This window comes from Gadus morhua, chromosome 15, assembly GCF_902167405.1.
Source record: "Gadus morhua chromosome 15, gadMor3.0, whole genome shotgun sequence".
NCBI classification, from domain to species: Eukaryota; Metazoa; Chordata; class Actinopteri; order Gadiformes; family Gadidae; genus Gadus; species Gadus morhua.
The window spans coordinates 27,120,232-27,134,889 of record NC_044062.1 but is presented as its reverse complement, the minus strand read 5'-3'; the positions used below and the strand labels follow the sequence as shown (position 1 = coordinate 27,134,889).

General features: G+C 44.0%; 1 protein-coding gene across 1 annotated transcript; it reads right to left on the bottom strand.

The window, feature by feature from the left end:
• Positions 1 to 2,494: 2,494 nt before the first annotated feature.
• LOC115559519 (homeobox protein Hox-D11a-like) lies at positions 2,495 to 7,334 on the bottom strand. The gene is made up of 3 exons (XM_030378317.1): positions 6,273 to 7,334; positions 5,279 to 5,417; positions 2,495 to 4,729 (listed from the first exon to the last, which is right to left on the bottom strand). The coding sequence occupies exons 1-3, from the start codon at positions 6,955 to 6,957 to the stop codon at positions 4,636 to 4,638; spliced, it is 918 nt and encodes a 305-aa protein (XP_030234177.1). The 5' UTR covers positions 6,958 to 7,334; the 3' UTR covers positions 2,495 to 4,635.
• Positions 7,335 to 14,658: the final 7,324 nt, after the last annotated feature.

The window sequence follows — 14,658 nt, the reverse complement described above, 5'->3', positions numbered from 1 at the left end:
TATTATTATTATAATTGTCATAGAATTCTCTCATGTTATCAGGCTTTGAGGCCTTTTTCAAGTCCGAAGGCTGTAGCGTCAACATCTTGAGCTGGTTGTAGGCCTGTTTGTCTTTTTATTTAATTTCTAATTGTTTCAATCATCTTGTATTCCTAAAATATTCCTGCTTAAATTTTACCTCTAAATCCAGCCTTAATCAGCATTAAAACAAATGCTTGCAAAATGCGTTCGCCACCAAGACAAATAGATTTAGACCGCTGGGGAAACTGTCTGATTAATCATTGTTTAAATTGCTAATAGTTTTGATATAATCTCAGTATAGGCCTAAACCCAGCGCCTCAATATTTATAGCCTATGAAGGACCATAAATCCCCGGTTTACAAAACATTTAAACTGACTAGTTATTATGAACATGTATATAAAACAAACAAAAACATGCAATCATTAACTCAAATATGGATAATTTCCTTAGCTATTGGGTATATTATTATAATTGACTATTGGTGAGTATGAATAAGCAGTCATCGTAGGATAGACATGTAGGCCTACAACTTATTATATACGTTACTACCAATAACCTTCTAGCACTAAGACTAATTCATAATAATAATAATATAGTGATAATACTAATAATAATAATAATAATAATAATAAAGATTATTATTATTGTTATCAGTGATTCATTCATGGTCATTGGCCATCTTAATGGTGATAAATATCGTTTGGTCGTTATGTAACAAAAACAAGATAATTCATTTCATTAACATGAAAAAGTTAAATTGATTATATTAACCAATTAATTCTTAAGACTTAATAATTTACATTACCATACCCTTGAATGGTAGCCTGTAATCAGACATACATTAAAAAGTACCGTTCGTTCAAATTATTCCGTAAAGGATTAGTTCCATAACAAATTTAGTTGGTTAAAATGACTATCCACCGAAAATAAATATTCCCTTTCCTTTCCTTTTCTGCCTAAATATGAGATTTTAAAACGGCGAGTCGGTATAGCGTAATGAAACAGAGAGAGATAAGTGAAATGGATTGTGATTCAGTCGCCATTATTAGACTAAGACCGACTGGGTTTGTGTGATCATGTGCTACAGTCATTACCATTTCAAGTGTTCTCTGTTGACCGATGGCATTTTCAAAGTAGGTGGCATAATCATCTTTGATGTTCATTCCATGCCCATCAACCTGAAACAGGCCGATCGGAACATTTTGAAATATTAAGGAAACATATGTATTTCTCCAAGTTTGATGATGTACATGAATGAATACAGAGATTGTTGCTGTGCATCATTAATACTATTGGTAACAACAGCCATAGGACCTCATTGTGTGTTTATTGAGGGCTTAAGGCAAAAGGCCTTTGGTTCCAATCAATAACAAAAGTTCTCCTTTCATCTCTTGCTTCCCCTTACACAACACTTCACAAACACACATACAGTGACACACACAGACACACAGACACACACAAACACACACACACACACACACACACACACACACACACACACACACACACACACACACACACACACACACACACACACACACAAACACACACACATGCACCCACCAAATTTGTGTGCGACTCACACAACAGCCCCACTTTGGGTCTTCCTCAAACAGTGCCACACAAATACCAGACAGTCTTTATTGGCCCAATAAAGTCCCCGTTGTTAGGAAGTCCTCAATGGTTGGTGTGGCTGGTCACGGTTCAAGGTTTGCTATCAGCCTTGGACTGGTGGTCCGCGTGCTGCTGTCTAGTTCACTGTTGTTCCCAGTCTGCATCCTGAGGCTGTGCAGAGACAAGGCAGAGAGCCACACAACCCCGTCTCCTTCGTCCTCATCACTGCGTCATGGTCAGCAGCCTCTATGATGTTTTCACGGGACGCCGTGAGGGAGACCTTGATGACCTTTCCAAAGTGCTGTACATTCTTACCAGTTAGATAGACTAATATCCCCGTAAACCAGACCCTGTACATCCCCCTGTGCGTGTACCCAGAGCCTCTCAGACCATTAAGCAGTAAGTCACACCGCTCGTGGGGCCATCTTCAGTACAGCTTTCTTGGTGAGATTTATTCTCCCCTTTAATCAAAACTCATTCGCAATGAAAATTTTTAATTTCTGGCATGAAAGAATCAACCACTGGTCCACCATTTTATAGCCTCTTAATGAAGATTAATAACACTGTCACTGAAGCCATAGCTTTATATTCTTATAAATTATAATTATTATAGTTCAATTTACACACATTTAAAGCAATATTTAAGCATTTAATACTTTGATGTACTCTAAAGCATATTCTACAACTCCTAAAATAAATGTTTACGACGAGCCGCAATCAAAGATCATTGTTTCTTTTATTAAAACAAAAACAAAAAGAAACACAAAAAAACAATGTAAAGCCTACACCACACACGCACATCCAAACACACACACACACACACACACACACACACACACACACACACACACACACACACACACACACACACACACACACACGCAAACACGCAAGCAGACACATATTAAAACACACACAGGGCCTACATGTTGGGAATGTGTATGCTTGTTGATATAGCAAATTAGGAATATAAGTAAATGTAATTCAAACGTAATTGCAAGATAAAGTATAGCACAATGCAAATGATACCTGGTACAAAGATGGTCAATTCACTATGAGACAATAATCAGAATAAATACTTGCAATAAAATGGAATTAACATTCTCAAGATACCCAAATACATTAACACCTAGGTCAAACTATTTCTGATATAATTTCAAAAGTTGCATGATGGATTTGGTAAATTTTACTATGTGATTTATCTGGAAGTAAAGCATTAAGCTTATGTGCACATCCAACATATGCATAACATGGGAACAAAAGGAAGCGATAAAGCACAAAGACCAGAGAAAACGTAATGTTTCGCTGTAAACAGTACACATAAAGACCTTACATTACAAACATTAGACAAACAACATCAACTAAAGAATGTTATGATGTCAATATTTGTGATACAATAAACGTATTTGTCCCATGAGTTGAATTCTCCCTGCTGCTCCTAAGCAGGCCGGTAAGAGGCCGGTAGCAGGCTGGTAATAGGCCGGTAACAGGCTGTTCGCAGGCCGGTAACATGACGAGCTACTTGCTCCAAGACCAGGAGCTTCTTGAAGTAAAGTATCAATTTCAGTTAACGATGTTGTTGGTTTTGTGCACATTGCCATTAAAGTCTGTAGTGCTAGATGAGGACAGACATAAAGGAAAATAAACACCAATGGTAATTATAAGCTCAAATCAACAAATATTTTCAAAATGTATAGTTGAATTGAAGACTTTCAAAGTTATTGAAACAGATAATAGAAAACAGCTTCAGGAGGGCTTAAACTATTGGTAGGCATTGGAGCTATCTAAATCCCCACACAAATTACTACTACTGTTATGTGGGTTGACAACAGAGCACAACATAACCCATACCAAACAATGCACAATAATGGCTGGTACATTTTCTTTTTTAAAGATGATCCTTTTTAATGTTTGATCAAGGGGATTTAAACCCAGGTGAAACAGTCTAGGACCCCAGACATGAGACTGAAAGCATCTGAGGTGAAGCCTGAGCAGAGTTCATGGTACATTATTGCAGCTGCGCCGCCAGACAACTTGTGCTCTGCCGTGGGCACCGTAAATCCAAGAGCAGTTCCAGACCGCTCCTTAATGGTGCATTGAAAGGCCGGCAAAATGGAGGAGGTTTCCATTTCACAGAACTAGTTAATGAGAAGTGGTGGAGAGAATTGAGGAGCCTTCTCCCCCTGTATTTGGTGAGCAGTTTGGGCAAGAGTGGAACAGAAATACAAAGTTTGTTTTGTACATTGTGTATGTAAAGGACCTGACTCATTTAAAGCTTTTACACAGCAATAATCAAAGCATGGGAACCAGGAGGAAAGCGGGTCCCTTCTGCCTAACAACAAGTTTGCTTTTGAAAGCTCCAAAAATCCCATAAAGATCCAAAAGGAGCTCAATGAAAGATAGTGCAAAGAAATCCTTGCAACGTTAACATTCACACTAAGGTGCAGTCTGAAAGCAATCAGCGTATTTTATATTCTGGCTCTCAGGTAAAGCTTTGATGACATATAGAGGCATGGAGACCAGATGTTTGGTATTTATGACTTAATGTCCTGTTTCCTGTGTGAACGTATTGCATTCACTATTGTTTCTGTTAGCTAATGAAAAGAATGTGAGAGAAACATGGTCAGTGTAATGAATAGTCAATGGTCGTCTACATTTCCAATTGAAGACAAAGAATTTTTGGTTTCAGATAGTTTAGGGGGTAAATCTGGTCCTTGAATCTTGATTGAATTTGGGAGTCAAAACTTGCAAAAGTGAATAGTGTTGAATGACAAAGTTGCGGCTTTCTCTGTGCTGAATAGAGGAGACTGATGCAGGCTTCTCTCTTCCATGGTCCATCATCCATTAATCTATCCAATAACCATCAGTCAATACGTTGTTATTGAATAGCTGATTTTTCATCCATCTATCAATAGGTCTGTGCAGTCATCTATTCATTCATCCATCTATCCCATGTATCCATGCATCCATCCATTCCCCCTCTATTACTGTGTTCCTCATCAGAATAGAGCGTTTCCTTTATAGTAGTGGAGTCGGTCTCTGTTCAGCTTCTTCTCCTTCATCCTCCTGTTCTGGAACCAGATCTTCACTTGTCTGGAATACAATAGATTATTAATACATTCATCACACATATAATTTTACACACACGCACCACACACAAACACAAACATCACATTGTACACACACCCATGTACACTCAAGTGCCTACACACACCTGCCCACATACATGCACGCATACACTCATACACACACTTTTACCATAAATGCTTTCACAAACCTGTATTTGAGTGTGTATGTGTGTGTGTGTGTGCGTGCGTGCGTGCGTGCGTGCGTGTGTTTGTGTGTGTGTGTGTGTGTGTGTGTGTGTGTGTGTGTGTGTGTGTGTGTGTGTGTGTGTGTGTGTGTGTGTGAGGAGGTGAAAAAAAGGCTTTTGAAGGTGTCTGCTGTAGTATCAGCAGGTCTTTGCTTGTATTGCAGCCTGTTGGGTAGCAGGTAGTGCCCTCGGACTGAGGCCTAGGAATGAGCAGGAGTTTCTCATTGAGACACAAGCCTTTTTCTAGACTTCCCCCCTCACAAATACACACATGAAAAACACACAATCACACACACATCATTGTATTTTCTTAGGAGCATGGCCCACACCTGTCGGTGAGACACAGAAGGCGAGACAGCTGCAGGCGCCTCTCTTTGTTGATGTACACGCTGAAGAGGAACTCCCTCTCCAGCTCCCTGAGCTGCTGCTTGGTGTACGGACAACGCTTCTTCCTCCGCTCGGGAGACCCTGGAGCAGAGGAGGAGAGAAGGGGAGGAGGAGAGGAGGAGAGTAGGAGAGGAGTGGGGGAGAGGAGGAGAGGGGAAAGGGAGAAGAGGAAAGAGGAGGGGAGGATGAGAGGAGGGAGGAGAGGGGAAGAGGAGGAAAGAAGGAGAGGAGGGAAGGAGAGAGGAAAAGCAGGGAGGAGTGGATGAGTGGAGGAGAGGAGGAGAGGAGATGATGAGTAGATAGAATACAAAAGGAAAGGAGGGTAAATGAGAACAACTAATTATTTATTCAGAGAGAGAGAGAGAGACTGAGAGAGAGAGAGAGAGACACACACACACACACACACACACACACACACACACACACACACACACACACACACACACACACACACACACACACACACACACACACACACACACACACACACACACACACACACACTTAGACAGACAGACAGACAAAGAGAAAGAGACAGACAGACAGACAGACAGACAGACAGACAGACAGACAGACAGACAGACAGACAGACAGACAGACAGGCAGACAGACAAGAAATCGGACGAATCGTCAACCCGCTTTACTTTAATGACATTATAGTACTCCACATTAATACAGGTGTATGTTAAAGGTATACAACTATCCAAGAAAAATGAACCAGATAATTGTATGCGTTCCATTGATTGGCTGTGGAAGGACAAAGCCTCACATTTTGCATTTATTATTTAAAATCATCCGACTATGTTTTCTTTATAATTTTATCTTAATTTTGGATTTTTCGACTATATTACCTTTCGCCTATAGGCCTACTATTAAGCCTGTGTGAAATACCCTTATGTATGGCCTACATCAAACTAGGAGGTCTATGGCAAATACCTGGCTCTTTGGGGTCCTCCTGGGTGGAGGAAGCCGAGTATTCCTCTTCCAACACTGCTCTGGGGGGGTCCAGGTGCCCCGTCTTCTCCACACACACTGTCCCGGGGCCGGGCTCTCTGCGGCCGGCTCGCCTGGTCTCCGTCTGCAGGCTCCCTGCTGAGCAGCGGTTCTTACCAAGCCGCTCCTCTTCTGCCGCCTCGATGAAGGAGTCGAAACCCGGAGGCAAAACCCTGCTCCGGCCTGCGGACGGGCGGAGCCCCGGGGGCGGCTTGGACCCGCAGTGACCAGCGGGGGGGAACGCTCTAGACCCGACACTGCTGCTGCCACTGAACGCCGCCATGTGGTACCGCGCAGCACCGGGTCCCCCGTACACCGTCCCTGCAGGATCGTATCCTAGAAAACTCTCGCTTGGGTTGAACCCTCCTTCAGTGGTCGACGGGAGCGCCGAGTCCTCCGGTGAGAGGTAGGACGGCGCCGGGGCCAGGTGGTGGTGGTGGTGGTGGCTGGTCTGGTGGTACACGGACCACTGACCGCCCTGGTGGCGGTACTGCTGCCTCGGCTCGTAGCGGTAATGTCGGTAATCCGGAGGTTTGGTGGAGCTGTTGTCCAGCCAGGCCGAGCCGTAGTCCCGGAGACCCTGCCCCGGCTCCCCGGACACTATGTAGGTGCAGCTCGGGTGATACATGACGCATCGTCGGCTCCTCGGTCCCCTGGATCACATCACTTTCATCAAGATGAAGGTTTCTATAGAACCACGCTACACGCGTCTATAGAAGTCTAAAAGTCATGCATTAAACAAAATATGTGATCTCCTTGCATAACGTCAAAACCTTTAATGCAGGCTACCGTCAGCAAAAGAAAGTGGAGCCCAGCGGGAACCAAATGTCGAAAAGAAAAAGAGAACCAAAGATTGCGCGAATAGTTTCTTTGACTCGGATTTAGGGAAGGCTGTTGCAGACAGTATTTAAAGTCAGTCAGCTGAAACCCAAGCCTCGCCTACACAAACCCACACAATCCTTCTTCCACGCAATTGATTTAGGTTTTTTTCTCCAATGATCTCAAGGCCACTTTGACAGAATGTGTCTGTGGGCAACGGCCTCAGACACAGGTTATGTAGCCCAGTATCCTCACTGGAGGAATGAAACACTAAAGGATTAGAGATCTAATATTAACAATGAAAAATAATGATAATAATCTTAATTATAATATTAGTCAAAGAAAATTTCAAATAATAATGAATTCACAATAAAATGATCTGGAAGGTGTACAATTATTTGTAGGTATTGTTGTTAATGAACCTCCTCCCAAACTCCACGGGATAAAATAAACGAATCTAACAGAAGAGCGGAAGTCCAATAATATAGTATGAAATATATATAATAAAAATGTAATCATATAGCCTAGGCCTGTAATAATATATTATTGGACAGGTTACTAAACCAACATAATAAAATAAAATATAACTAATACGCCTACTTTATTTATTTAAACAGGCCTATATTCATATTCTAAAGTATAATTAGGTAATTATTTACAAGAATGAATAAGAAATATATAATAGGCATAACTATGTAGGTAGGTTTATACTCCTCCTTTTAGCCTAGGTTGACCTCGGAATACGACTGCTAGACCTCCTATTACTGCTTCTACTACTGCTAGTAATATTCATAATAATTATTAGGCCTATATTTGTAATAGGCTAATATAGGTAGGCCTAATAAGGAAAATGATTTAAAGAAATGTCGTGACCCGATTCCGTTTTAAATAGGCCATTGGAGTGGATGTGGGTTACCACATAGATTTCTCACGCCTCGTGTCCAAACACATGAGCCTTTCATGCCCTAGTGCAAACTGGGAAACATTGGGTTGAATTAAGTATTGTCTGTCGTGTTCAAAACGCACTGTTTAACCCCGAAGGCCCGCGTCTCTACCGCCCGTTCAGGGCTGTTTCCCTCTGCTATACCTACCATATATGTGTATATATATATATATATATATATATATATATATATATATATATATATATATATATATATACATACACCATATATACCATATATACCATACAAGAGTCTGATAACCCCCAGACAGACTGACCCCAAGATTGACGGCTGCAGAGTTGCTGCACGTCCGTGAATGCTGAAGTCTGTTGGTGGTACCAAGAAGGGATCATGTTCAACTTAAAACGCATTCTTGTTCAATGGTGCTCAGATAGGGTCTTGCATGCGAGGATTACCTTGATTTTGAGACACAACGATGGAGATTAAATAGATCCATGTTTTAGACTCACAATTACGGGGCGTGGATTATGCTACAACAAAACAATTCATGCGTTAATTTGACCAGAATATAGGATTTGAGGAGTTGTAGAGAGATCTATACTTCACGATAGCCTCAGTAGTAATTGCATACATAAAATAAACCTAAACGACATCACACAATTCGCGAAACCATCACAACCTCTCGGGTAACGCGTCTCTTCTGGGGAGTTCCGTCCTTTCTCTGGTTCAGGCTTCAGAGTAGACCTCCATACCTGTGCCTGCTTCATTCCTTATAATAATATCACATGAGCCATATCTGCTCTGTGGCCTGTACGAACCTTCAGTGTTGATGTAGGCTATACAATGTGATGTATCAGCTTTAGGGAGAGAATCGGTTTCTGAGAGCCACCTGCACCGTCTCCCCCGCGAGGCCGGCCAGGTCACGGTCCTATACAGGGAGAGAGCTCAGAAGGGGATCCCATCCCCCATATCTTTTACTTAATTCAGGTCTAGTCACATTTCATTTATTTATCTCGACTCGATTTTCATTTTCTGAGTGTAGTGCAATTTCCCGCTCCGCATTGTGCGGCAAAGGCCATTTCAGACTAATGTTAAAATTGCACAATCTTCCATTTTAAAATAAAGTCGGACTGAGTATTGTGCTAAAATAAGCCGTGCCAATCTATGCATCACAAAAAATTAAAAGGCCTTACATTTCACCAAACAAATACGACAACAACCAAGAGATGTATTACACATCTATATATCTGTCTCTATCTATCTAACTTTCTCTCTCTCCATCTCGCTATCTCTCTATCTATCTATCTATCTATCTCTATCTATCAAACTTTTTCTCTCTCCATCTCGCTATCTCTCTATCAATCTATCCTTTTGTCTAACTTTCTCTCTCTCCATCTCACTATCTTTCTATCATCTATCTCTCTTTCTCCCTCCATCTCTCCATCTCGCTATCTCTCTATCAAGCTATCCTTTTCTCTCTCTCTCTCTATGATCTATGTATGATAGTCTCTTAGCTTCGCTTCCTAACGCCTGAAGCCGTGTGGGCACGACGGGCAGCATCATGCCCATACTTTTATTGCCAGCTCCCTGAATCTGTATTAATTGAAGTGGATTTGGATAATAGCATCTACAATCTCAACGACTAAATCAAGTACAATTAACAGCCCTTTGCTCGAGGACCCTTGAGTCCGACCAGAGATGTGGAGATCAGCTCCTCCAGACCTACCTTACGAGGAGACTTCAACTTCACGGTCTGTCAGTCTGCCGTTCAGCGGCCTCAGAGTCACTCTCTCCTCTCCCAGACACACTGTCAAGGCTGAAAGCAGCCTGAACCCCCTGAGTTGGCTGCACCAACAATGAGTGCTCATAAACGCCCAGTGAATAGCGTGAGAAGCGTCGGACCGACAGGAGAAGCAGACTGGAGGGGCAGCAGACTGAAGGAGCACTAGACTGGAGGAGCAGTAGATTGGAGGAGCCCGCGCTCGGAGGGGTGCTGAACGGTGGGTCTTACTGGGGGATTAAGGCCTAGTTCAAAATATATTGAACTAGGCCTTATGAATTGACATTATTTTGGCTTACTTTTGTCGTTCTCCAAGAAAGATATTTTGAAGCGTCATTCGTTCTTGTAAACATCTGTTGGCAAAGCTACAGATGGTTGGTTTGGCCGAAAAGACGTTTTTTTCTATGCAACCCCAATAATGCTAGCCTTTAGCCTATAAGTTTCCGAAAACATTCTGTATAGGCTAATATTGTATTAGCCTCATTTATTCATACAGTTCTTGTAAGCTGTGAGGCCTCGCCTACAGTTAATAGTTTACCTTCATGCTGAATATCTGGCTTGAGTGCGAGTCAAAAATGCACTTCAGCCTGCTGAAGCTTTAACCAATTAAACAACCAAACACGTGCAGTCCTACACAGGCCCATACTAGACCCAGAATCACAGAAAGAAAACTAGCAGATTAGAGTCCCTCGACTGTGCATGTACAGGAAAAGCAGACGATTATATTTGAAGGCAGCAAAAAGGAGCCTCAGAAAACCCTTTATGTTTTACACAAGATCAGAAATCTCACAAGAATATATTATTCCAGCACAAGCCGAGCGTGAGGAGAGAGAGAGAGAGAGAGAGAGAGAGAGAGAGAGAGAGAGAGCAAACTAGATGTATCTTGTGTTTTATTAGGCTAATAATTCTTAAAATTTAAGAGAAAAATGGAAAAATGAAACATTAACACGCTATCATCATGCACATTGAGACACACAGCAGGCATGGAAAGAACACATGTGAATCAGATAGATGCCAGCGTATCACAAAAACATCTTCCTTTGCTGCTTTGTATTTTTTGATGTGCTTTGTCTTTCATGATTTGCTATTGATTGATTAACTTAATTTAGGTGGTGCATGCTTTAGTTTGTGGATGCTTTTCTGTGTGTGTGTGGTGGGCGCCTGGTGGGACAGTGGGATAATCAATCGGAACAGAAACAGGCAGAAACAGGGTTTCCGGTGAAACCAAACTTATGGCATTTATTTATAAAGGTGCGGGGTAAAGGGCAGGGGGCAAAAGTCGACGGTTGACGTCAGGGTGCTCTGTCTGGCTCTTCCTGTGATGGAGGGGCAGAGATAGAGAGAGACAGGCCAAGCTTAGTGTGGTCTGTGGTCCACGCCACGGACCTCTTCGCCCTGGCTCGGCTCTTGGTTCCTCTTGGGAGTTTTGGGGGTTCCTCTCCACCTGCAGGTCTTCTCTCTCGTATAAGCACGACACAATTTACACAGATCAAAGCAACAGTCTTTCGGTCCACTTGGACGTAATTTCATTATGAGGGTTCAGTTGGGTCAAGAGGGTTGGCCACAGGCCTCTTACCACGAGACTGGCCTTGTGTGTGTCTGGTCTTCACACGCTCTTCCAGCCAGTCTGGCTTCAGCTTGTTCTAGTGGATTTAAAAGGCCTCCTGATTGCCGGGCTAACTCAGCACACCTCTGTGTGATAAGCTGAGACACCTGAGTAGGGCGGCGTCTCTATGACACAGCTTTTAGGGTAGTACCTCCCATCCAACACCACACCACTTGGCTGCCTTTGCCTGCCTTTTTGGCCACCATTTGGCGATGTGGGCCACTGCTCACCGGCTGGGCCATCACATACCCCTCATCAGAATCTCTTTATCAGAATCTCTTTATTGTCATTGCACAAAGTGCAACGAAATTGGGGTCATCATCACATGGGGAGCGACAGACCAACAGCAATCATCCCTTCTCGACATGGCATCAACGTTCCCATGAAGCTTTCCTGCCCTGTGTTCCACTGTAAACTTGAAGTCCTGAAGGTATAAAAACCAACAGGTTATTCTGACATTCTTATCTTTGTCATGGTCAATGGAGCATGGTCAGTTAATAATGCAAACTCACGGCCTAGCAAGTAATAGCGTAATTTTCCATGACCCATTTAACTGCCAAGCATTCCATTTCCATGGTTGCATAGTTTTTCTCATGTGGCAGTAGTTTACGGCTGACAAAGGTTACCGGGTATTCCATGCCGTTGTGCATTTGGGACAGGACTGCCCTGAGTCCCACCTCTGAGGCGTCTGTCTGTAGCACAAATCTCCTGCTGAAGTCAGGTGTGTGCAAGACAGTCTCTCTGCAAAGGGCTGTCATAAGATGATTGAAGGCCTGCTTGGTCTGGTCCATCCACTTCATCCGGTTTGGTGCACTTTTGCTTGTCAGCTCATGCAGGGGGGCAGCTATGGAAGCAAAGTTTGGGATGAACTTTCGATAATAGCCCATTAACCCGAGGAAGGTCCTCAGCTGACGTTTCGTCTGGGGTTGGAGCCAGGTTGCTATAGCGTCCACTTTCTTGTCATGGGGTTTCACATTTCCTTGTCCCACAGTGTACCAAAGGTAGTTTGCCTCCTCCAGGGACAGGGAACGCTTGGCAGGGTTGGTTGTCAGCCCTGCTTCTCGCAAGGCCTGGAGGACAGCTTCTAGGTGCTGGAGGTGGATATTCCATTACGTGCCATGGATAATGATGTCATCGAGGTAAGCTGCTGCATAGTTCCGATGTGGCCGTAGCACTCTGTCCTTGAGTCTCTGGAAAGTTGCAGGGGCCCCATGAAGTCCAAATGGGAGGACCCTGTACTGGAAGGCCCCATCTGGTGTTGAGAATGCTGGCTTCTGCTTCGCTTGTGGCATTAGTAGCACCAGCCAATACCCCATGGTTAAGTTTAGTGTGAAGATGAACCTGGAAGGTACTAACCTTTCAAACAGCTCATCCACACGGGGCATAGGGCAAGTGTCAAATAGGGAGACCTCGTTAAGTTTTCTATAGTCATTGCAGAACCTAATTCTACCATCGGGGTTCCCAACAAGGACTATAGGACTTGACCAGGCACTGTGGGACTCCTCCAACATCCCAAGGTCAAGCATTTTTCTCACCTCGTCTCTGATGACTTCTCGTCGGGCCTCCGGGATTCGATATGGCCGGAGCCTAACTGTCGTTCCCGGCTCGGTTTTAATGTCATGGGCGATGACTGTTGTCATGCCTGGGGTCTCAGAGAAGACATCTTTGCTTCTGGCAAGCAGTTCTCAGAGGACCTGTACCTGTCTGGATGACAGCTGATCCCCCATTTTCACTGGTGGTAGACTCTGGGGAGGCAGGTTGGCAGCGAAGACATTGGAGGGGACATGCCATGGCTTCAGTAAGTTTATCTGATCAATTTGCTTGTCTTTCCTTTTGTTGTTCCTGGGCTTGCTGCATGTGTTCACGAACCAAGGGCCACACCTGGGTCATTTGGTGGTGTATCCGCTCCACGTGCTCCACGACACTGCGCTGGGGGGACGGCTGCTGCTCCCAGGCTTCTTTGGCCACATCCAGCATGCTAGGGGTCTCCGTCGGTACAACAGTTTGAATGGTGAAAACCCGGTGGAACCCTTTGGGCAGGGGCGGCCGGCGAATAGAGGGCGATAGGGCGCCGCCCTCCTTGAGTCAAAAAAAAAAAGAAGAAGAAAAGAAAAAAGATAATATGCCTAATATTTTTTTTTTATCATATATAATATGTATATATTTTTTAATGATGATAACCAATACATTCTGTAAAAAATTCAGATAGCCTGTTTTCCTCTGAGCAGTTGTGTTCCATACCAACCGAGCGCTATGGGCGATTTCAGCCTGGCTGGAAATCGCCCCCAGCGCTCTCATTGACTTTCATGTAAAAGCTTTTTTTTTCAAACTGCAAGCCCTGCAATGCATTCTCTATGGGTTCCGGGAGTGCTTGCACTAACATGATTCCGTCCAGTGCTTAATTTGTCCAGTGGGAGCTCCCGGAGCGCTGAGGACGGGGGGGGCGATTGTTGACGGGGGGGGGGGGGTCCGTAGCGATTGTTGACGGGGGGACCGTAGCGATTGTTGACGGGGGGGGGTTTGTATCGTCAACCTACGGACTTCAGTGAGGGTTTCATTCCATCTATACACGGGTGTACGCCTGCAGCACGGGGCGCCAAAGTGCCTATTCCCCACGCAATGTTATGTCGTACTTCATTGATTACCGCTACGCAGCGCATTTTTTTTTTATACTGCTCATGGCGGAGCGCACGTCAGAGCTTCCGGAGCGCGCGTCAGAGGTTCCGGAGCGCACGTCAGAGCTTCCGGAGCGCGCTCCCCCTTGCTCCCCCTCAAATTAAGCACTGATTCCGTCATATCATACGTACACTACAGTGAACGTCACGTGGTGCTTTTATGGCTTTTAATAGGTTCATCACGTTACGTGCCTGCGCCGCCGCCGCAGTCACATTCACGATCGTCATGGCGAATATTACAGCTCAGAGCAACTCCATAATTTCATTTAGAGAATTACCATTTAGTCGTCGAAGCAATCAGGAAAAATTGGCTGTTAAAGAATTAGGACCACCCCGACCAAATTTAAATATAAAACCAATATCAAAGAAAGGAGGCAAGTCGTACACCAGGGGATTTTCGCGGTGCTGGTACGAGAGGAAAAACTGGCTAGCAGGATGCGAGGTAGCCAACGGACTTTTCTGCTACCCCTGCGTCCTCATCCACCCTGATGGCTGCACCACGGAAACACCTTGGACTACGACAGGTTTCACAGATATGCATCAT